This window comes from Neofelis nebulosa, chromosome 9, assembly GCF_028018385.1.
Source record: "Neofelis nebulosa isolate mNeoNeb1 chromosome 9, mNeoNeb1.pri, whole genome shotgun sequence".
Lineage (NCBI taxonomy): Eukaryota > Metazoa > Chordata > Mammalia > Carnivora > Felidae > Neofelis > Neofelis nebulosa.
In genome coordinates, this window is record NC_080790.1 from 96,019,135 (window position 1) to 96,044,252 (window position 25,118).

A 25,118-nucleotide genomic window follows, 5' to 3' on the forward strand; every position below is an offset into this window, starting at 1 on the left:
TTTAGGTTTTTTCCCCCCTTCTTTTCCTTGTTTTCTTTTAGGAAGAATTAAACTCGGGACAGTGATGTCTTTAAGGTACTCAGGTAAAGAAGGTTGCCTGGGGCAAGTAAGACACTGTCCCATGGGCTACAGGGTCAAGTGTGCTATTTACATTATTATAAATCATTTGTTTTCTTTCTGTTTTCTTTTCTGAACTATGTATATACTTTTCACACATAGTGCTATCATGAAATGTGTAGTTTATGTTCTCTTTATCTTACCAGTTTTTAAATTTGTTTTATAGAAAATACTGCAGTTTCTACCTGAACGAATTTTCTTTCGATGGCATTACCAGAGTATAGGTAAGAACAATTGAAAGATTTTTAAAATCATATGGATTTTTTTCCAGTCAAATTTTTAGTAATGTTTTATATAACTAGCACCATCAAGATTAGGTTATAACAAAGAATGCTAACAAGGATATGTTGGTCAAAAGCAAGACAAGTCCACTCTGGACTTTGGAGAAAAATATAATATCTATCCCTGCTCTAAAAGTGCTATTTAAAAAGAATGGTTCATAGATCTGTAGCATCAGCCTCACGTGAGAGCTTGTTAGAAAATGCAGAATGTCCGGCCCCAGCCAGACCTGCCAATCACAGTCAGCATTTTTTTAAATGTTTATTTACTTTTGAGAGAGAGAGAGCACAAGTGGGGAAAGGGCAGAGAGAGAGGGAGACAGAGGATCCTGACAGCAGAGTCTGATGCGGGGCTTGAACTCACAAACTGTGAGATCATGACCGAAGCCAAAGTCGACACTCAACCAGGTCTCAAGACAGTCTGCAGTCTGTAACAAGAGCCCAAGGGGATTCCTGTGGATAAAAATTGTTTGAGAAACATTTGATCTGGAGGATTTTTCTTAAGTGACTTCATTTTTTTCTTACAAAAATATCTTGTTCTTCATGACTTTATCATTGATCAGAGCTATTGTGTTTGAATACGTTAGTGTGTGGCAGCAGGAGGGAACTTGCAATATAGCCAAGTTACCACGGCTGCCCTTTCTGTGCAGCTCTTGACATCAAACATTTCCTCTCAACTTAATATTCATGGCACAGCTGGCATAATTTGTGATATTGATGGTGAACCTTTCTGTTTAAAGAGTATCTGGTTTGGTCTGTCTGCCTTAGAAGACTTCTAGTTGCTATAATTTTTATACCTTGCCAGATGATCATATTTGCAGAGAGCATAACCTCATAATGGCATCCTACTATCTGATCATTCATTCATTCAAATATTTATTGAGGGAGAAACAAAGTTCTGAGGCTGAAACAAAGAATATGTCACCATCCTTGTATTGTGTAAGCTGATTGCCTGGGGTGAGGGGTAGGTGAGAATAAAATAATTACAGTATAACTGTCGCTATGAAAAGTATACTGGTAGCAACAAAGAAAGTTGAACAATTCTATTCAGAAGACCTGAGGAAGGCTCCAAGAGAGGTAAATCTCCACCTGAGCCTTGAAATATGAGTGCAGAAAGGGTTTTCTAGATGAGAGATCAATGTGTGAAAGACACAGGACCTGAAAGAACATGGCATGTTCGATGGATATTTCAAAATTCAGAATCCCAAATTTAATTTAGTACTATTTATGTGAAAAATGTTACTGGCCCTTATATAAACTGAACTGTTTAGTAAAGTATATATAATAAATACATCTACTGAACTGAATGATTAAATCCTCACTTTAAGGTAGTGCCTTGGTCTTTAAATCTTTCAAACACACAAAGAAAATTTTCCTTTACATTATAGAGTTATTGATAGCATTTCTGTTGATACTTCAACCTTGTGTATTTGAAGTAAAAACTTAAAAATCAAATGATAAGTATAATCTGAAGAGATACCACAAGGACTTGTAGTGCTCCGTGGTGTAGTGGGAATGGATGAAAATGAGAAATAACATGCGGTATGTTTTATCTGTGTTAGATATAATCCTTCCATTCTGTTCGTATCTTATAGGAAAACCACACTTGTTTTCTTCAGATAGTACTTTAAAATGTCTGTAGATTAATAGCCCCTTCTCAGCCTGAATGAGCTTACTAGAACTAGGTGTAGAAATTCATTTGCCATTTGTGTTGTGCAACTTTATGCGCCTCATGGGTGGTGTGATGTTACCTTAATTCTGGCTGCTGTTACCACATGGACTGGTTAAAATTGTGGGTATAAGTAGCTTTTTACCCAGTTTAATAGCATCTGACCATGAACAGTGACTCTTGGACTGGGATTGCAGAGGAATAGTCCTTTTGAACCAGCATAAGAGCAGGTATTGTTTACCTCGTTAGTATGTAGAATAAGCTAGTTTATCTAGTGTATAGAATGAGTTATATTTCAGAATGCTGAAATATGGGCATTTGCATATAAAATCATCCTGTACTGATGTATGACAGACATTAACACAATGTTGATGTCTATAGGTAACACCCCAGGGACTGGGCACTGCCCTGTAACCAAGAGGATTCTTATTTCTGTAGCCTAAGATATGAATATTCAGCAACAGTGGCATAACTAAATCCAAAAGAGCCTCAGTCAGGTTAGTCAGGAGTTGCCACCAGATGAGTTCAGATTCAAGTCAGGTCCTGTCCACTAGTGAATTGCACACAAAAAGCGTTAGTTTTCATAGCTTTCTGGATTTTGAAATTGCCAATAAAGGATTGTGGATTTGTAACTTTACACATTTTTTGACATACCTCACTCTCTTGCATTCTTTTCAGTTTATTCGGATTTGTTAAAATGGTTATCATTTGTCACTGAAGGTCTTGACGAAGTTAGTTGTAAAAACTAAGTAAATATTAAGGAAACACCAGATTTCAGAGGAAAGGAACGTGTCTTAAATATTTCCGTAGCATTGGTATCTTCTTGACTTCTGCACAACCTCTTGAGTCAAGGAGAGGAAGCTTTTCACTAGTCAGTGCCAGACATTCTAGGTATCTAATAGTTCTTATTTTAGATCTTTTACATTCTAGATACCTAGTATTTCTTACTAATATGAAGAACACTACTGTATAAACTTTGTAATAAAATGTTACTGTGGTTGGTAGTGGCCAAGGTTCTCTGAAATACTGGGTTAGGATCTTAAAGCTGGGTTTGCACACCACTGATTCAGTATGTTTCCTGCCTCGCACTACAAATAGTGTCACCAAGTATAGAAACCTAAAATAAGAGCAACTCCTACATTCTGCAAGTCTGAAAAGTTCTCAGACCTACCAGATAGCCAGGTTTTATCCTGGGAAGGAAGAAATTAGTTTGAAATACCACCTGACACATTGTTTGAAGTCAGTTTCCTATCATGCCATTTTGTTTTGTCTATAGTGAAGAGAGACATTTCATTTCTCTCAAAATTGTTTTTAAGTTTTATTTTATTTATTTATTTTTATTAGAGAGAGCAGGAGAGAGGGGTCAGAGGGAAGGTAAGAGAGAGAGGGAGAGAGAATCTCAAGCAGGCTCGACACTTAGCACAGAGCCCGACACAGAGCTCGAATCCCATGATTCATGAACTATGGTATATGCTAACCTGCTACTTAACTGTTTATAAATTTCCATTACTGATTGCAAATGGGAAAATTTTCCTGAAGTCATTTTATTTTGTTTTTTTTTAGTAATATTTATTTTTTATTTTTTAATTTATTTTATTTTTTTATTTTTAAAAATTTATATCCAAATTAGTTAGCATATAGTGAAACAATGATTTCAGGAGTAGATTCCTTAATGCCTCTTACCCATTTAGCCCATCCCCCCTCCCACAGTCCCTCCATTTTAGTTCAGTAAATCACGATGGACAAGGGTGGCCACTCAAAGCCTTATCTCTGTGTGATAATGAGAGGTCACAGGATGTGAGGAGATGACCAAGAATGGCACAATAGTAAACCAAGGATATTTGGGGCAGGGGCAGGCTGTGGCCCCTTTTCATGTGCCCAAGCATCATTAGTATAGGACTGAAGTTATATGTGTGTTTCCTTTAAGAGGGTTTACAGTTCATGAGCCTCTAGAAAGCAAATCCTGTCCCATTCAGTGTACAGTGCTATGCCTGTACGCAGTAAAAGTTTGCTGAGGGGTGGGAAGAAATATTTTTTACTAGAGATGTTTTATATAAAAAATTCTCCAAATAAATAGCTCTTGGGCTTAAAAGAGTAGGTTCAATTAATGGAAAATTCACATAGTACCTCATATGTGTTTTTTATAAATGAGTGATTATTAATCTAGTTTGCTCAACTAGGTTCTTCTTATATATAATATAAAAACCAATGCAGATTTGCATTGGTTATAAAAACTGCAGATTTGCTTGTGACTTTTTAAGAGTATCCCCCTGGCTTTATGCCTTGGGCTTCACAGTGGTCTGACAGTGCTTAGGATGTGAACACAACCTCTGAGCAGCCTTATTTCTCAAAGTTTCTACAGCTCACTGGGCTCTAACTACTCCTCCGGACGCTGAGTCTGACAACCTCCCTGGGTCCATCATAGGCCACACCACAGCTGCCTCTTCCCTAGGGAACAGGGTCTCCCATGCACTTTACACTAGGACTTCCTCAGAGGTGCATTGCAGCCAGGCTGAGCTACAGGGACCCTGCATGCCTCCATGTCCATCAGCGGATGGCTGAGCCTCATGCCCCCTCAGCCCACTTGGTGTCTTCCCAGGGTCCTCTCTGGCATGCTTTCATCATCATTGCCCTGCATTTCTTGCTCTCCTTCCCACTTTGGACATGGCCCTCTGGAAATCCTCTTGGGTTAAGCCACAGTCCTAGAGTCTCAGCCTCATTGTTTCACCTCCTCAGCTATCTAATACCTGGCTTTTCTCTCAGTCTTCTCTGTCTCCCTCAGAGCTGTGGGGGTGAGATCGTGGTCTTTCTTTTCTCCAAGACCCATTCTAGACCTCATCCACTGCCCCCTCTGTGGAAACCTCTCTTCCCTCAACTGTACCTTGTCCCTCCTCATTGCCACCATGTCTTCTGATCTCCTGCTTACTTGCCTTTTTTTTTTTTTTAATGGCTTAGCTATTTACCCATCAGCTCCTTGACCCCCTCACCCTTTGTGGCTTCCTGACTTTATCTTCTGGACACTTGTCATTATGCAGATTTGTATCTGAGAAAATCCTGTGTCCTCCCGATTTTTCACTTAGTCACTCCCAAGCCACCTGCTCTGTTTTTTGCTTTTTTACAAAGCTGGTCTTTTTTGGGAGTATAATTGATGATAATAAACTCTATGTAGAGAAGATGTTAATTCTGATAAGTTTTGACATAGGTGTACACCTACGAAATCATTACAACAGTCAAGATCATGAACATAGCCATCATTCCCAATGGTTTCCTCATGCCTTTTTCCCACCCCCCTGCCAAGTTCCCAGGTAACTACTGATCTGCTTTTTATCATTATAGATTAGTTTGATTTTCTAGAGTCTCATAGAAATAGAATCATGCAGTATATACTCTCCTTTGGCTTCTTTCATCCAATAAAATTATTTTGAGATTCATCTGTGTTGATGTATATCTTAATAGTTCATTTCTGAGTAGTATAGTATTTCATTGTATAGTTATACTATAGTTTATCTGTTCACCTGTTGATGGGCATTTGGGCTGTTTCTAGTATTTGCATACAAGTAGAACTACTGTAAACATTTGTGTACAAGTCTCTATGTAGACATGTACTTTCCTGTCTCTTGAGAATGGAATGGCTGAATCATATAAAATTATATGTTTAGTTGACAGACTGCTTCCCAGAGTGGTTGACATTCCCACCAGTAGTATGAGAGTTCCAATTACTTTACGTTCCTATCAACACTTAGTATCATCAGTCTTTTTATTTCAGTTGTAGTACTACCTTGCTATGGTTTTAATTTTTCATTTCTCTAATGACAAATGACTTTGAACATTTTTCCTCTGCTATTTGCCATCTGTATGTCTTTGGCAAAGTGTACGTGTGAATTGATTGGCCACTTTTAAAAAAAAATTTAGTTTGGGGCGCCTGAGTGGCTTAGTCGGTCGGCCTCCCGCTTCAGCACAGGTCATGATCTCTCGTAGTTTATGGGTTCAAGCCCTGCATCGGGCTCTGGGCTGACAGCTCAGAGCCTGGAGCCTGCTTCAGATTCTGTGTCTCCCTCTCTCTCTCTGCCCCTTCCCTGCTCACATTCTGTCTCTCTCTCTCTCTCCCTCTCTCTCTCTCTCTCAAAAATAAATAAACATTAAAAAAATTTTTTTTAATTTAGTTTGTCTTCTTAATATTGAATTTTAAAAGTTCTTTACGTATTCTGGATTTATGTGCTTTACCTGATATGTGACTTGGAAATATTCTCTCCCTATCTCTGACTTGTCTTTTCATTGCTTTACTTGTGTCCTTCAAAGATTCAAAGTTTCTAATTTTGATAAATTCCAGTTTATTGGTTTTTCTATTATGGATTGTGATTTTGGTGTCCTGTCTAAGGAATCTTTGCCTAACCCAAGATCACAAAGATCTTCTATGTTTTCTTCTAGAAATTCTATACTTTATATGTTTCATATTTAGTTCCCTGATTCCTTTTGAGATTAATTTCAAATTCCTCCAGTGGACTGCGTTCCTTTGTGCTTATTGTAAATATTATAGTGCCAGGAAGTTCTGTGTTCCTGCTCCACTGGCAGCTGGCAGCACGGCTTACACACCATCAGCACCCTAAAGGGTGTTTCTCTGTGTTCTTGTACCCTTCCTGGTGGTATACTGTCTTTGCTTATTAATTGGTTTGAGGCATGATATACAGAGGGGGTTTTTTAAAAATAAAAACCACACAAGAATCAGTTTTATAATGTTAAAGTTATATTAGAACTATCTTTATGAACTAGTGACCTTAAAAAGGTGTCTAAAAGATTGCCACTTCATCAAGAGAAATTGTCAAGCAAGGCAGTTCTCACAATTGAAAATGACATAGGCAAAGAAGATTTTGAAAATCTTGATGAATTTGTTTTGTTAAAGCCAGGAGAGTAAAATTGTAATACATTCTGTTGTGTTATAAACAAAACTTAAGCTAATGTGAGTTTTAATAATTTTCGATTGTTCAATATTGAGTTTTTTGTTTTTCAATGTTTTTTCAATGCTTAAATGTTCTGGGAAAAAATTAACCATTAAAAATATATGAAAACATATCTATAGTGGTACACAGTTTTCCTTTTATGTTAGGCTCCAGTATGACTTAGCTGAACACTGGTACTTATTTAAAACCTTAATAATGTTCATCATGGATTGTTTGGCACTAATTTTGATTTTTAGAAACTATTGTATTAAAATATTATTTTTTTTGATTATTGAGTTTTCTTGTGCAGACCCCTCACTCTTCTTGTCCTAGACCCAGCCCTCCTTAAAAGCAATAAGACTTACATTAAAAGGATGTTTATAAAATACAATAAAAGCCAGTAGAAGTTAGAAGTTCATAGAATCAGTCCAACTAATTAGATTTTATTTACTCATTTATTCACTCTTCCCTCACATGAATCAACATAGTGGCAATCAGTAGGGTTGAAGAGGCACCTAAAATTTGGGAGTGGGTATAATTATAGTTTGGATGGGGTATTTAAAATTCCAAACAGATGTGATATATAGAGAGAAACTTTTTGAAATTAAAATGAAAAAGATTTCATAATGGTAGTTAGAGTAGCAGTATCTTTGTGAACTTTGGACCTTAGGAAATACCTAAAGTAGCCAGGCAAGGCTCTCCGGTATTTATCACCAGTTTTCATGTTGAAACACTATTCTGTGTGCTCCTACTGCACAAGTTTTCTTTCTAATGCTGTTCTTATTTAAAAAGAGTTTCTTAGAGAATAGCTGATGCCTTATCTTGTGGGGAAAATGTGTTTTTCATATAGCAGGCACTGTTCTAAGCATTTATATATGTTAACTCATTTAAACTTCATTAATAATTCCCCATGGTAGGCACTGTTATTATCCCATTTCACAGATGAGAAAACTCAGGCATAGTGAGATTAAGTAACTGACTCAGGTTATACAGTAAATGCAGAACCTAGATTTGAACCTAACAATCTGACTTCTGAATCTGGCTCGTAAATGCCAAGCTATACTACTTCACATGTACAAGAGTTTCTTGCAAGATGGAAACATCAAACATGTATGTGTTTTCTATTGCTGCTCTAACAAATTACCAGGTTAATTTCAAAAAAAGTCAGGGACTGTTGGCCGATATGGGTCAAGACATTCTGTATGTCTCTTTGTAAAGTCTGTCCTATTTATAAGTATTTTTCTTCTTTCCGTTGTAGAGAAGAGTGGATATGGGCAACTATGGGTAGGCCAAACATTAAAAATAAAACTGTGGACCCATTCAAAGTAGGGGAGGGGCTGATAAGCCTCAGTGGTCACGCACAATAACCAGGAGAAAGTGTTCCAAGAATGTGTTGCAAAATGATAGATTTGCCAGATGTCCAGGAGAAGAGCTGTGTGAGCGGACTTTATCTCGAGTCTTTTGGGGAGTGGAGTGTCTGTTGGCCCTGCCAACCACATGAGGTCCTCATGGGCATACTGGAGTCAATATTAAACTGAGGCAGACCAACCTTTGTCCAAGAATGGATGAACATGGAGGCAAGGGATAAGGCCCCAGGTTAAGGAGAGGTGTGGGATAAAATAGTCCCATGAGAGCAGACACTTGAACCTTAGTTGTGAGAGAGATTAGCTCAATAAATGCTGGCTCTAGACCAAAAAAATACTGGATATGGTTGGTGACAGAAGTAGAGGGAGGAGGGCATTTTAACTTCTGTTACTCATTCACAACCCTTGGTGATTTAGTGTTGTTGGTGACTTAGTGTTGTAACATAGTCATAACAATGGTGACTTTCCACTGAATCTTAGTGTTAAGTGTTATAAATAGCAACAGCAGTTACAAAATTGTGTGCATTTAACTAACATGTTGTATCTATCCACTTAAATATGACCTGTAGAAATTTGTTGAGACTGGCTCTATTTCTTAGTGGAACATCTCTTGAAATACATTACTGGAGTAAATATGATTTGATGTGTGAGTTTTATTGCATAAAACTTATCATCAGGAGATTGAAGTCATTTTTTTCCCCAAAATTTTAGAAGAAAAGGTTCTCTTGCCTGACTTCCAATACATTTTTTTATTTTTAAAGATTACTTCCTTCTTTAAGGTTAAGATTAGAGCCTACATATGATATTTAGGTGGGTTGCCAAGCCAACTCCATACTAAGACATGAACATGTTATAGAATAGCATGTTTCCATCCTTGTAAGAGAGACTTTTCTAATTAAAGTGGGCAGCAGCACTGAAGTTTTTGCAGTTGAATGGTGCAGTTCTGAGTAAACGTTGATTCCTTCTCCTTGACAGTGACGAAAGAGCTCTGCTAAAGGATTTATTGATGGCCCGAACATATAAACGTGATTGTCACTGCAAGGAAACATGCTATCTTGAATATTCGCAAAATATTCTTGTAAAAATGTTTTATAAGCAGTAGTTTTATTTATTTTTACCTTTGGAGATTAGAAAAGAATCATTTTTATTCATGATGAGATGTTTGCACTAGATCTACTGTGGGTATATGTGTTACTTAATATCAGTCATTTTGACTATTTTAAGAGTTTCGAAGAGTTTCACACTTAAAGCAATTTTATCTTAAAGATATCTCTCCTTCTGTGACATTGCTTTTCTTTTCCTTTTAAAAAAATTCTCTTTTGTCATAAGTATAATTTTTCTTTCTAAAACTGACCTTTTAAAAATACATCTTAATCCACTCTGAGTTTTTTTTTGTGTGTACGGTATAAATTTATATACTCTTTCTAACTCAGTGTTTTAAACTTTCAGGCTCAACTTTAAAGAAGCTTCTACACACTGGAAATTCTATTAAGGTATTTATTTTAGATGAATGTGCAATGTCATTTTGCAACATTCTTAAATTTACTAGTGCCATAAAGTGACAAAATGAGGCCATTTGTAGAGAAAAAAGATCTTTAAAAACCACTTGACTTACTCTTTATTTTTAATTAAAACTAGTATGGAGTTTATTAGTTGGAGTTTTTGTTCTTACATCAAAACTTATTGTGATATACATTTTAAATATCATTTGGGGAGAAGGGCTTAGGATTCAGAGTTTGGAATTTGGAGTTCTAATTTTGATTTTACTGCGTACAGTCAGGTAACCGTCAGCAAGGCGCTCACTGCTCCAGTTTTATCCTCAGGAAAGGCAAGGGTTCCTCTCCAAGCTTCTGAGCTAACATGCTAGATTCCGTTCACCCCAGCAATCTTGTTAAAATTATAGTTGTCTCTGAATTACTTTTGCTGGTTTTGAGAGCCATTCTGGGAGAAAAGAGCAGCAGAGCCTTACTCTTGAATATTTGTTTGCAGCATAACTTTAGGTTAACATTGGCTTATTTTAAAACAAACATACCTTTTATAATGATATATAATACCATTTGATGCTAGATAAGATGACCCTAAAACATAAATGACAAAAGAAGCCAGCTGGGGATATATACTTTATGGAAGGTGATTCACTTATAGCTAATTGAGTTATGTGTGTGACTTTAATAAGTTCATATTAAATGGAATACTACTTAGCAATGAGAAAGAATGAAATCATGCCATTTGCAGCAACATGGATGGAACTGGAGGGTATTATGCTAAGTGAAATAAGTCAGTCAGAGAAAGACAGGCATCATATGTTTTCACTCATATATGGAACTTGAGAAACTTAACAGAAGACCGTGGGGGAAGGAAAGGGAGAAAATAGTTACAAACAGAGAGGGAGAGAGGCAAACCATAAGAGACTCTTAAATACAGAGAACAAACTGAGGGTTGTTGGGGGCTGGAGGAGAAGAGACAATGGGTGATGGGCACTGAGGAGGGCACTTGTTGGGATGAGCACTGGGTGTTGTATGTAAGCGATGAACCATGGGAATCTTCTCCCCACACCAAGACCATACTGTACACACTGTATGTTAGTCAGTTTGACAATAAATTATATTAAAAAAATAAACATTGAAGACAACTAAAAAATAATAAGTCTGTATATTTTTTGTTTTATACCAGCTTAAACACTCATAGCTACTTAAATTTGGTGTGTTACTTCTCTTACATGTTGAAAAAAGGGGATGAGCTATTCCTAGCTTCACAACAGATCCCACATTTTATTCCTATTTTAATTAATAGTCTTATAGTTAAAACCTAATCAGGTTGTGACTTTATGTTTGTTATTGGCCTTATTTGTATTTCGTTAACTTAAATACAGTTATCCTAAAAAATTGGAGACGTGATAGAATTTTGTAATTTTCCTCCTGTTAAATTTTCTGCAATTTGGTTAGATACGCGTAGAGCCATGTCATGTTTTGTCTGTTATGTGTTCAGCAATGTCCCCACTTATATTGCCTGCTTGGGGAGAAGCGGACAGGTGTGAGTGGTCATGCAGGTGTGTGTCCACGGGCATGTCTGAAAGTGTGCCCTGGAATCTACTGTTGATGTGTAGAACTGTCTCCAGACAGGGTGTCTGTCTCGGTGTATTTTACTTCTGTGGGGAGTCAGCCAAACTTGCTTTTTTTCTTTTTTTCTTTTCATTTCACTTCACTTCACTTCACTTCTTCGTCTTTCCTGCAGAGCCTCATGTTTGGCTTAAACACTTGCTCTGGAAGAATCTGCACTACCTTGGTATAGTTGAAAGGAGATCAGGGAGTCCCTCAGTTGCCTGCATTTGGAGCTCACTGCATCTTACAGCTTCATCTGACATTTTTTTCATCTCTTCAGAGCACAATGAAGGTGGTGGAGAGAATGGAGTAGGGACATGAGGCAGGGAAGCTGGAGAGCTGCCCAATCCCATTGAGCCAGGTCTTCAAGGTCTTGTTTAGCTCTAAGTGTTCAGATTTTCAAGAACATTACATTATACATGTACATATTGTAGTGACATGACAAAAACTCATATTCAAAACATAGTGTAAACTTGGAGGAGGATTATCTTTGCATTGTTTTCATGGGTAACCAATTGATGATATGGGCACTGTTATAACTCTCTTAACCCTATACCAGTACTTTGTGGTAAATTCTATTATCCCTATTTTACAGAGGGGGAGACTAATGCATAGAGAAGTTAAGCAGTCCTCCACTGGTCACAGCTAAGCTAAAGTAGCAGAGCCTGAATTTGAACCCAGGCCCTGTGGCTCCAGAACCCACACTCTTAACCCCTGTGTTTATTGCAGCATGCCTGCTAGTCACTAAGAAGAGCTTGGTGCCGTAATTCAACAGTACCTTTAACTTCTGGTTTTTCTTTCTCAGAACTAATTCTGCATTGCAGTGCATCTCTGCATATACATTTGGGTGTTTAATTTTGTTGCCTTTAATTCTGCTTTTAGATAAGATGTGAAGGGATCAGGCTGTTTCTTCTGTGGCTTCAAGCACTTCAGACAAACTGTGCAGAAGAGCAGGTGCTGATTTTTGCTTGCCTTGTGCCTGGTTTCCCAGCAATCATGTCATCCAGAGGGCCCTGTACGCTGGAGACACTCATCAGTCCTAGCCCTAGTGGAGCTGATGGTGAGTAACTTTAGCAGATCTTACAGGTTGAAATGACTCTTGAAGTTACATTGAGGAATTCCTTGGTTTGTCATTATCCTACATAGAAATCTTTATTTCACAGATGGTTCAGAGGAGGAGTTATTTTCTGCTCATATTCATAGTAAAGTCTAAAGACATTAGAATTGAAAGAATTGGAGCCTATTTTATATGAAATGATGACAGGAGAAATTTCCTGAAGTGGTGGAAACAAGAATGGAAGGGAGGGGACAGATGTTGGCAATAGCAGAGAGTAGAGACGTGTGGTATGTCTGGAGTGTTTTTGTGGCTGTTAATGAGATTTAAATCCGCCATCCAAAACTACTGTCTATTGTCCTCCTCAGATTGTTTCATGAGCGGACATTCATCTGCTCACCCAGGCTTTTTTGCCAGCTGTGTATTTCATGCAGCATTCATGGAAGGACAATAGTGGCCTCCTGGGAGTATTAATAGCAGCCATTTGTGTCTTGTGAGTTTTCAAGAACTTGCCAGTTAGGGCCATTGCTTTATTAATGCATGTTACTTTATTGCCCAATGACAGGTACTTGATCTTAGGCTGACCAAAGCAGAATTTGAAAGAGAAAAGAATGGTTTAGTGGGAGAGGTGGTTTCATGAGCATTTGTACCATATTTCTAAGCCCTTCATGTACACTGGCTTGGAGTATAGTCTCAGCAGTTCCAGTGGAGGGATAGATGTATGTTAATAGAGACCATTTAAAAACAGAAACAAAACCCTCTTTAACTTTGGTGAAAGAGCCCTGCTTTTTTTTTCCCCACTCTTCAGCAAAGGTATATCCAGAAGAAATCACTCCACTCCTACCAGCCATATCGGGGGAAAAGATTGCTGAGGACCAAACATGCTTTTTTCTTCAAATACTATTGAAATATATGGTTATTCAGGTAAGAGAAAAATCGTGGGATAATTCAGTAATGGTCTTACTCTCTGTGGGAAAGAGAAAGCATTTGTACCTTTGCTTTTTACTTTGAGGTGATTTTATATGATACTAAAAATAGAGTATGTACCTGGTCACATCAGCAGAGACCTGGCATATGTACTATTTTGTGTAAGTGTGTATGTCACGGGAAGAATTCAGTTCTCCACCGACTTTTAGATCATTACCACATTCACACAGAACACTTCACTTCTGACACTTGTGGTTACCAAACGTGTAAGTGTTTTCCCCCATCAGACAACTCCGCCACACCAGCTGGATGTCCTACAGTTTTTTTCTGCTTTGAGGCTGTCTGCCTGGAGATGGCATCAGATCCCACAGGAGAAGGGCTCAGTCCCATGAGATGGTTCTGTCACAGTCAGGTGCCAGTTACTAGTGGTAGGCCCCAGGTTACCCACTGCTTCTATACAACTTGGCTACAAATCAGAGGTTCCCACAACTCCTTTTCAGGTTCAACTGATTTGCTAGAGTAGCTCGCAGAACTCTGAGAAACCTTTGTTTCCATTTACCACTTTATTAAAGTATGTGATAAAGGATACAGATGAGCAGCCAGATGAAGAGATACAAAGGGCACAGCCTGGAAGGGTCCCAAGCGCAGGAATGTCTGTGCATGTGGAGTTGGGGTTCATTACCCTCTCAGTACATGGATATGTTGACTTACCTGGAAGGTCCCTGAAACCCTTGCCATTGGGATTTTTCTGGAGGCTTCCTTACATAGACATGCTCCATTTCTGTCCCCTCTCCCTTCTAGAGAAATGGAAGGGTTGGGGTGGGGGTGCTGAAAATTCCAAGTACTAATCACAGTGTGGTCTTTCTGGTGACCAGCCCTCACTCAGGAGCCATCCAGGAGCCCACCCAGAGTTGTTTTACTAGAACAAAAGATGCTCCCAGTGCTCTTACCTCTTAGGACATGACAAGAGTTTTAGGGGCTCTATGCCAGGAAGTGGGGGCAGAGAGCCATATATATTTTCTGTTATCTCATAGTGTATTAATCTATTTTTGCCTCTTTGCCCCTTCCTGAACCCTGATCCCTAGGCTAGCAAGGTGGATGGAGGAGGAGGCAGGCCCAGAGGCTGAACAGGCGTATCTGGAAGTAATAGCCAGAGCAGGCAGGAAAATTTGGGTGGGAGCACATAGAGGTGTTTCTTTGTGCTGTCAGCACAGGTCTGCTTGATGTCACAGGCTCCATTCTCTGATGTTTACCAGCTGAAAACAGAGCTAATATCATTAGTTTATGATTTCAGTAGGCGATCTCTTTCTCTTGGTCTACATTTCTGAGCATTGATATGGTTCAAAACGACTGGATTCCTTTCTCTTGGCGAACACTGGTCATCCCTGAGTTCTTCCTGGGAACTCTGTCCAATCTCTGTGTCCTCCACAACCAAGTTTGTTGATGTCATAATCTCTGCTAAATCCACTTCCTCACCTGACACTCACTGCTACCTGCCTCTGCCCTGTCCCTGCTAAGACGGAGGCCCAAGATCGTGAAGGAGGTCTAGTGGTCAAGTCTAGAGGAAGGACACTTTAGTTTTTGCCCTACTCAAATCATCTTTCAGGTGATTTGACGGTGACTGCCCCTTCTTTGTGATATTCTCTCCTCTCATGTTTTCTTCCTGCTTTCCTCCTCCCCTTCTTTTATTTCTTGCCACTTTTCTTTGGGGACTGTCTCTCTCTGCTGTTTCTCAAGATTCAGTCCTTGGCTCCCTTTCTGACTACTCTGTCCTGTTGGGCAATCTTGTGTACTCTCCTCTCCCGTTTCCTTTAGCCAGCACCAGAAACACAAGGACTCCAAAATCCTAAGAGCAGGCTGGCGTATTCTGTTGTCTTCTGGAAACTCTGCATTTCCACCTGCAACTCAAACCACCTGTTCAGAAGTGGTAGGGCATTCCATCTGTCCCAGGAGATCAGCATGAAGTATTGAGAACTTGGATGTGTTGGTGTACTTGGGTCTCATTCTAAATATGTCACTAATGAGCTGTGTGACCTCAGATAAGTCACACAATCCCCAGAATCCCAGTGGAGGAAGGATGCCGGTGATATAAGGTGGTGGTTTTTATGCAGATTGTGCATAAATCATGTGCAGAATTGTATGTTCATGTCCATCCCTCTCTTTTTCTCTCCCTTTTCTCCACTGGCTCACCCCAGAGAACTTCTGATACACTCTGTGTATTAGAACTTCTGACAGGTCACAGACACTGAGCCCCTCTGCCCCAGGGGCATTCAAAGTTCCACATCCCTTTACCTCAGATGCTGCACAAAGTATTTTCATTTTCTAAGTGGGCTGCATCATGAAGGAAGTTGGGAAGCTCTGCTTTAGAGCACTCTGTGTTCTAACAAGTGCTAAGAACTAGTAACAGGTACAGGTGGACTGGCAGGCCTGGCTTATCTTAGCCTGTGGAGTGCTTTTAATAAGGAGAATGCACTTTCCAAATTTCCATAGCTTTGCCTTTTAATGATACTGATTTTGCATGAAATCCTTGCAAGGGGTTATTTCTTTATTTCCTGTTTATCATAGGCGTGCCTGGGTGGCTCAGTCAGTTAAGCATCTGACTTCGGCTCAGGTCATGATCTTATAGTTCATGGGTTCAAGCCCCGCATCGGGTTTTGTGCTGACAGCTCAGAGCCTGAAGTCTGCTTCTGAGTCTGTCTCCTCCACCCCCTCTGCCCCTCCCCCACTCACGCTGTGTCTCCATCTCTCAAAAAGTGAATGAACATTAAACAAAATTTTAAAAAATTCCTGTTTATTATAAATGGCCTTTTTTGTGTTAAAAAAAAAACCCACCAGATTACATCTGACTAAATGTTTAAGGGCAGAAAGAATATTAAATCCTTATAGAGAACATGTGGGAAAAAATAAAGGCATGATGTAGTAGAGCCAGTTTAAAAAGATATGGTATCATTGTGTGATTTTTTTTTAATACTCAGTAAAAACGTGTTTCACATAGTTACCATTTTGGTCATGGGTTTTGGTTGTAATTATATTGAAAACTTTTAATGTTAAAAAAAAAACTTGCATTCCCTTAGGTCTTTTCTTTGAAGCTTTCATTCTTGTTGTTTCAGTTTTAAGATACGATTTCATTACATGATTGTCAACATTATTTGTCAAAATATTTTTTTGTGTGTTTAGAATAGGAATTTTAATAACAGCATTTCAGTTTAGTATACATTAAGTTGAAATGTAAATGTACATATGTTCTTTTCCACATATTATCCAAAGGCTGCAAGCTTGGAGTGGAAGAATAAGGAGAATCAAGATACTGGTTTTAAATTTCTTTTTACATTGTTTCGAAAGTATTATCTTCCTCATTTATTTCCATCATTTACTAAGTTAACAAACATCTACAAACCTGTACTTGGTAAGTACATTGGGTTGTATCTAGAGGATGTCCACAGGGAAGCTGTCCAGTCTCTTTCAAAGTGGCCTTTGATTATTTTTAAGTAAAATAGCCATTTTATTCTTATATTTAATGGTAACTTTATTGTAAGAGGCTTAAAGTTTCCTAGTAAATGATTTTACCTATTTGTACAAGCTTCAAGAGGTATTTCATCTCACAGCAGTAAAGGGGACTATGGCTCCTGTACTCAGAATAATTTGACATGTGTTACGGGTTTTTGGTTGTAATTATATTGAAAACTTTTAATGTTAAAAAAAAAAAAACTTGCATTCCCTTAGGTCTTTTCTTAGGAGTGGTGGGGTATGGTGAGACCCCAGACCTTGCTCAGTGGCTAGGCAAGCCAGCCCAGGCTACACAGCTGCCCACAGTAAGCCCTTTTATACTGGATCTTCCATCCAGCAGGTGCTGCTTACAGCTTATGGCGGGACGATGCTAGGGCAGTTAGGCACCCCAGGGACAGTAAGCTCCAGAAAGGAAGGAAACATAAGGGAGTTTCTAACTTAGCTGATAAAGTTTTTCTTCTATAAAAAATGAGGGCATGGGGCACCTGGGTGGCTCAGTCGGTTAAGCATCTGAGTTGGGCTCAGGTCATGATCTCACAGTTTGTAGGTTCAAGCTCTGCATCGGGCTCTGTGCTGACAGCTCAGAGCCTGGAGCCTGCTTCGGATTCTGGGTCTCCCTCTCTCTCTCTGCTCCTCCCCCTCTTGCACTCTGTCTGTCTCTCTCTAAAATAAATGTAGCCCCACGTCAGGCTCTGGGCTGATGGCTCGGAGCCTGGAGCCTGTTTCCGATTCTGTGTCTCCCTCTCTCTCTGCCCCTCCCCCGTTCATGCTCTGTCTCTCTCTGTCCCAAAAAAAAAAAAAAAAACCAAAACGTTGAAAAGGGGCGCCTGGGTGGTGCAGTCGGTTAAGTGTCCGACTTCAGCCAGGTCACGATCTCGCGGTCCGTGAGTTCGAGCCCCGCGTCAGGCTCTGGGCTGATGGCTCGGAGCCTGGAGCCTGTTTCCGATTCTGTGTCTCCCTCTCTCTCTGCCCCTCCCCCGTTCATGCTCTGTCTCTCTCTGTCCCAAAAATAAATTAAAAAAATAAAAATAAAAATAAAATAAAATAAAATAAAATAAATGTTAAAAAATTTTTAAAAAGGAAAAGAAATGAGGGCTCATAGGACAGAAGCACCCCTTAGATTGGTGGCAGTGGGGGGCAAATTTTTCTCTCCCTATTGTTTTAAAGCAGTTGAAATTAGTTAAAATGAATAATCAAGAACAATTTTGCTTATTTTTGTTTATTTAATTTTGAGAGAAAAAAAACAGCATGAGTGGGGGAGGGGCAGAGAGGGGAAAGAGCAAATCCCAAGCAGGCTCTACACTGTGAGTGCAGAGCCCAATGCAGGGCTTGAACCTATGAACTTGATATCATAACCTTTCCTGAAGTCGGATGCTTAACCAATTGAGCCACCCAGGCACCCGGGATCAGGAACAATTTTGGAAGGGGAAGATCACGACAGACGTTAATCCATCTGGAGAATGTGGACTACTAATTCAGTTGTCTTTGGGTGTTTATTTACACACACACACACACAAACACACATGCATGCTTGGAGAAGGGAAAAATAGCAAAAACTTGGTGCATTTTGAAAGATGTAGAAGTACTAAACTTTAGAGGTACTGAGATGTGTATTTTGTTAACTATATGTGGGTATATTTTTTCAGAATTTGTTTCTGATTTTATAGTCTATATTCATGTAGAAAACATATTATTAATGTGCTGAAATTAAAAGTTATTTGTTGAGAACTGCTTCATGCAGGTTTCTCCAAGTGGATACAAGTTAGTACGAGAATTGGACATACAGCAAGTAGTATCTCAAACCCAACACCATGTAATTTTTTTGTATTGATTATGGAATTTAAAGATTGAGGAATGGACCTCTTATTAATTTGTCTGATACCTCAAAGATGAATTCTTTCTAACATAACGTAGATTGTATTGATTTTATTCTTTGGATTCATCTAAAGGGAAAAGGATATAAGACTAAAAGTCCAGTGTATTATGGTTAGTGTAGTATTGGATGTTAAAATACCTAAAATGATGAAAAAATGTGTATATGTGCTTTTATATTTTTTTGTCATAAAATAAGATTAAATTATTTTGTCATAAAATAAAGATAAACTACAATATATGTGAAAATATTTTTAGGCTTATAATCTGTCATTTCTCAAATTTGTTAAAAAGAGTTGTTAGCTTAGTACATCCACAGCTATATACCACAGTTGTAACAAGCACACAACAGCAGTACCCACCATCCCATCTTGGTCAGGTTGCAAGGCAGAATCAGAAACAAGCCTACCAAAAGATGTCATTTCTAATAATTTCTGGTTCTTTTTAGTCGCAGTTCAAACAGACAGATATTTGTCTGCTTGGTTAAATTGAATCTTCTGTGGGGGTTACATTCACTAACCTGATATGTGCTCTTTTTTCTTTTAGACATCCCCCATTTGAGACCAAAGCCAGTGTACATTACTACGACTCGAGACAATGAAAACATTTACAGTACAAAAATTCCATACATGGCAGCTCGCGTTGTTTTTATTAAGTGGATTGTCACTTTCTTTTTGGAAAAAAAGTATTTAACTACAACACAAAACACTAAAAATGGAGTTGATGTGTTGCCCAAAATCATACAGGTATGCCATTCATCATCTTCTTTTACTTAGGTAAGAATACACTAACACATGCCAAAGTAATTGGTTATTAGGGTTCTTGGTTCTTAAGGGATGTTGGTTATGGGGACTGGTTTATTGGTGGCTTTGTCTGTATTGCTGAGGTGTCAGGGGAAGCTCTGAGGCCGCACTCTCAGTGCTCTGTTGACACTGCCATGACAAGGCAACCTTGGGGGCCAAGGAGACATTCTGAGAGATGGCTGTTGTGTGCACACTCCTGGCTCTCTCATTTTCCCTCTTTTGCTCAAGTACCAGTGACCTTGGAGCATAACACCACGGGCCTGTGTTGGCTTCCCCAGTCCCCAACAACAGGAAGACCCTCAGGAATCACACAGGTGGGCCATGGAGAGGACCCATGAGACTGCCAGATGCCCTCTAGGATCTCAGGGGAAGGAGTGGAAGACCCTCTCAGGATTTCAGAGTGCTTGTTAAGCCCTGATAGAATCCCTGGAAGAGAAATCTGTCTCTCTCCGAGGCCTTTAGTGAAGACCTCTTTCTGTATGGGGCCTGGAGTGTACCTACTCTCTTTTGCAGCCTTAGTCCTGCACAAATGGCTGAGTTACTTTACCAGAAGGCTGAGTTACTTAGAGACTTTGCACCAGGTAGAGCAGGACCACGTGGGGAAGTTTGAGAGCAGCCATTCCACAGCAGGGTAATGGTTTTATGCAGAAAGTGAGGTCCACTTAGAGCATGTTTGCTGATACTCTGGAGTTTCCAGAAGTGTGACCTAGGCCTGAGCTGGGAGAGTGCACACAGCTGAGTGATTATTAGCACCTTGGTGAAGGAGCACCAAACTGAGGTCCAGAGCGTGTGGCCCCATTGATAAGAACTGACTGAAGAACTGGAGAATTTTGTTTCAAAGATGTCTGAGGGGGATACAATTCCAGTAAAAACAACAAAAGACTTAATGAAAGTTTTAAAAGAAAGCTTTAAAAAAACATTAATTTAGGGGCAGCCTGGGTGGCTCAGTCGGTTGTGCATCCGACTTTGGCTCAGATCATGATCTTGCAGTTTGTGAGTTTGAGCCCCGTGTCAGGCTCTATGCTGATAGCTGGGAGCCTGGAGCCTGCTTTGGATTCTGTGTCTCCCTCTCTCTCTGCCCCTCCCCCACTTGTGCTCTATCTCTCTCTGTCTCTCAAAAATGAATAAATTTAAAAAAAATTAAAAAAAACATTAATTTAAAAAACTATAAATTCATTAATTTAAAAATTTAATAGATAAACTGGCGATTGTAATGATCTCTGCTGAGAACAAAGTTGATTTTCCAAAGAAATATCCCACAATATTGAGGAGAAATTCAAAGAGATGAAAATCAGAAATTAATAAATAAGATCTGAGGACAAGCCCAGACCTACCTTGCAAGTATCATGAGGACAAAAGGAGAAAAATTCAGAAGTGATAATTGATCTAATGAAATGTTTACTTGAGCTGAAAAAAAGTCATGATTTAGACTAAAAAGACCTTCGAGTGCCAGAGAGATCTAGCTAAACAGACACAGACCTAACAGACATTTGGCTTTCATTGATTAAGAAAAAATTATACAGCCTTCCAGACAGAAACCACAGGTTCTTTTTAGGAAATGAGACTGCATAACATTGAATATCGAATCTAATCTATAGCCCTGAGAGCTCAAAGAACTCAGTCTCTCTCTCTCTCTCTGTCTTTCTCTCTGAACCTTGATTTGTATCACATACATAGTCAGATGTCAGATTGATTTAATTTCTAAATTGATTTAAGGTCTAAATATAAGAACAAAGCAATAAATTTGGGAGAAAATCTAGGGGAACATATACATTTGGGAAGTGGTAGACTACGTTAGGTAGAGACAAGACCCACAAGCCATAGAAGAAATGAGGTTCCACCTTATTTAAAAAATGTGAAAAGGGTTTGTATGTGCAAATATAGAGTAAAGCCACACACAGACTGTGAAAAGTATTCATGACATCTTAGCTATTAAAAGAGTTCATGCCTCTAATATAGAGAGAATGCCTACAAATTGACAAGAAGACAAACAGTTCAACTCAAAAACAATTCAAAACAGACAAAAGGAGATAAAACAGAAGTTCACAGAAGAGGAAATAAAAATGAGCCAAGATTTCACCATCAGTCAGGGGAACACGGTTCTGGACCGTTGAGAGACCTTTACTGACCCATCGGGTAGACAAAAACTAAAACTTATCAGTAGACAAAAATTTGTATGAAATCATATATAAGAAACTCAGTCACACCCTTGATAAATTTTATATTACATCTTGTGTTGTTGTTAGGTCGATTCAGAGCAGTCTATTTAAAGGCTATGACTTTTTCCTACCTGGTTTTAAAATTGTAGAAAACCGTCACCTGTATTTATGGAAAATAAGTTTCTCATTCTTGAAAAATACATTTGGTTGCCGAGAAGTAACAAGAATAGCAGATTAACCACTGCTTCAAGATTCTGATTTTTTTCCTTAAGTGGCCATTCACACTTGTGAGTCATCTACTTTTATTATCTGGTTTTTTAGTGTCATAAAAGCCTGACCTCCTGAAGCAATTCGGATGGTTATATCATCCTAACAACAACAACAACAAAATTCCATAACTCAAACTGTCTTAAAGATAAAAAAGAAACATTTTAATTTCATAAAATAAGCTCATGGCAGGGCTGGCAGAAAATATGGGTTACTCACACTCTTTCCATGATTCTCTACAGTCTTCCCTCCTCTGCCCTTTCTCTCTGGCAGGTTTGTCTTCAGCTTCCCCTTGGATTGTAAGATGGCTGCCAACAGCTGGGGCACTGCCCTCTTTGTTCATATTCAGAGACAACCCAAAAATAAAAAGCCCTTCTCTTGATGAGATCCCATAGTTCATTTTTGTTTTTATTTGCCTTGCCTCTGGAGACATGTCTAGTAAGAAGTTGCTGCCAGGGCAATGAAAAAGAATGGAATCTTGCCATTTGCAACAATGTGGATGGAACTAGAGGGTATAATGCTAAGCGAAATAAGTCTGTCAGAGAAAGACAAATACCATGATTTCACTCCTCTGTGGAATTTGAGAAACACAACAGGTGAACACAGGGGAAGGGAAGGGAAGGGAAAAAAAGATAAAAATGGAAAGGGAGACAAACCATAAGAGACTCTTAAAGAGAGAACAAACTCAGAGTTACTGGAGGGGATGGGCTAAATGGGTGATGGGCATTAAGGAGGGCACTTGTTGGGATGAGCACTGGGTGTATGTAAGTGATGAATCAGTAAATTATATTCCTGAAACCAATACTACACTGTGTGTTAACTTGAATCAAATTAAAAAAAAACAAAAAGCCCATCCCTTCCCTTTTGTCTGAGTGGAACAACTTAGTTACTTGCCTCTCCTAGAACAATAACAAGGCACTAATTGCGTTAAAGCAATGTGAATGGCCCAGTAGGGACATGATTGGCTTCCAATCCCTGGTGCTGTGGATGGGGTCAGCTTCCTGTGAGTCACCTGGGCTGCAGGGGAGGAGGCACATGGAGCACCATGCATCCGTTAGGGAAGGGAATGGGTGATGGGAAGACAACTCTCCAGGCCCAGTGCTTCCACACCCTGCAGATGGCTGCACCTAGAAATGGCCACTGCCATTGTGTAGACTATTAATATGCCTCACAGTAAGTTGTTGTAAGTTTTCTTTGCCATGGTAACAAATTACCACAAAGTTTTAGTGGCTTGAAAGAACACAAATGTATTATCTTGAGTTTCTGGAGGTCTGAAGTCCAAAATCAGTGTCAGTGTGGTAAAATCAAGGTGTCTGTGTTTCTTCTGGAGACTCTAGAGGAGAATCCATTTCCTTTTCTCATCCAGCTTCTAGAGACTACCTGCATTCTGTGTTTCATGGACCTTCATCATGACACCTTCTGTCCCTGTTTCCATCTTCACATTGCTCTCTCTGTGTCTGATCCTCCTGCCTCCTTATAAATCCTCGTGATTACATTGGGACCACCCAGATAATCTAGGATAATTTTCCCCTCTTACATCCTTCATTTAACCACATCTGCTAAATCCCATTTGCCATAAAAGGTGTAAGATACTCTAAGGTTCTAGAGATCAGGGCATGGTCATTATTCAGCAGACCACTTTTCTCCTGTAGTCCTTTCTGTGCCTGTACAGCTGTGTTCCCACCTCATCTCACATGTGTCCACTGTGTTCCTCTCTTCGTTTACAGTGTACATGAGAAAAGGCAATTTAAGCACCTGAATATTAGATTTGGGGGGCAGAGTTGCGGGAATAAAAGCACATATAATTTTGTCTCCTGAAATTTTTTATTTGGAATTTCAAATGTAATATAATTTTGCCTGTGTAAAGTGAATATCACTAAATGAGGTGATCCAAAATCTCTTTTCAAAGAATATGCTGCTCTTGTAAAAATCCCTTTAAAACAGTATTTTAAGTGCTGCTTCCAAATAGAGTTCACACTTTTGCCATTCTGACTGTGTTAAAGGTCATAGATGAGAGATTGTGTGTGTGTGTGTGTGTGTGTGTGTGTGTGTGTGTGTTTTCCAAAGTGAATTTACTTCTTGATCTAGAATTAATACCTTTGACATTAGTTTTCATCAGGGAGGAAAGGAATCAATACATCGTCTAGACTTAGTTTTCTTACCACCTTGGAGAGTGTGGTTTAACAAATACTCTTGTTCAGTGGCATCATTCAGGGAGAACGAAAATATAGTTGCTCTCATATCCCATATATTGTGTTGGCAACAACAGTATAAACCTGAACATTCTTGGTGCATCATTTCAGCTGAAAATACTTTTAGTGAAGTATTACTTAGTCTTTAGTAATTCATTTTTTTTAAGTTTGTTTATTTTGCGAGAGAGCACACAAGTGAGGGAGAGGCAGAGAGAGAGGGAGAGAGAGCATCTCAAGCAGGTTCTGCACTGTCAGTGCAGAGCCCGATGGAGGGCTTGAACCCACAAACCATGAGATCATGACCTGAACTAAAGTCAAGAGTTGGACGCTTAACCAACTGAGCCACCCAGGTGCCCCAGTAATTCATTTTTGTATGAGATAAAAGTACTTCAGTATACATTAGAGAAAGCAGAGGGGTGATTTTAAAATGTCAGTGGTGACCATTTTTTACCAATTCTATAAGCACATTAACTGACATTATAACCCATAAAAATCCATTTGGAAATGTAAAAGAAAGTTTGAGATGGTATCAGTTGATCACATTTATTTGTATGATAATCTTTTATTTATAATTTTACTAATTGTAAATCAGTTCTTCAATAAAGATTCATGGGCTGTGGGTTTCCTGAAATTGTTGTAGTTCGTGGGATGAACAATTAGAAAAAGTGAATTACACAAATTGACAACCCTATATGAGTTTGTACGTTATACAAACTCATTTGTTTGTTGACTACCACTGTAGTACTTTCTGTGTCCTAGAGCTCTGCCAAGGCAAATGCAGTCTGCCCCCAACCATGCAGGCAAATCATGACAAGGAAGTTGAGTGGCATCAGGCATCACCAATAGAAGGGCAGTTGCATCCTCTCGTTCC

General features: G+C 39.1%; 1 protein-coding gene across 1 annotated transcript in view; it reads left to right on the forward strand.

The window, feature by feature from the left end:
* RALGAPA2 (Ral GTPase activating protein catalytic subunit alpha 2) overlaps nucleotides 1-25,118 on the forward strand; it is a 324,808-nt gene that overhangs the window by 57,558 nt on the left and 242,132 nt on the right. The window contains exons 4-9 of the mRNA XM_058684743.1: nucleotides 284-341; nucleotides 9,815-9,858; nucleotides 12,349-12,526; nucleotides 13,329-13,444; nucleotides 16,715-16,853; nucleotides 19,373-19,572. Of these exons, the coding sequence (XP_058540726.1) occupies nucleotides 284-341; nucleotides 9,815-9,858; nucleotides 12,349-12,526; nucleotides 13,329-13,444; nucleotides 16,715-16,853; nucleotides 19,373-19,572 (735 nt within the window). The remainder of the gene's footprint in view (nucleotides 1-283; nucleotides 342-9,814; nucleotides 9,859-12,348; nucleotides 12,527-13,328; nucleotides 13,445-16,714; nucleotides 16,854-19,372; nucleotides 19,573-25,118) is intronic.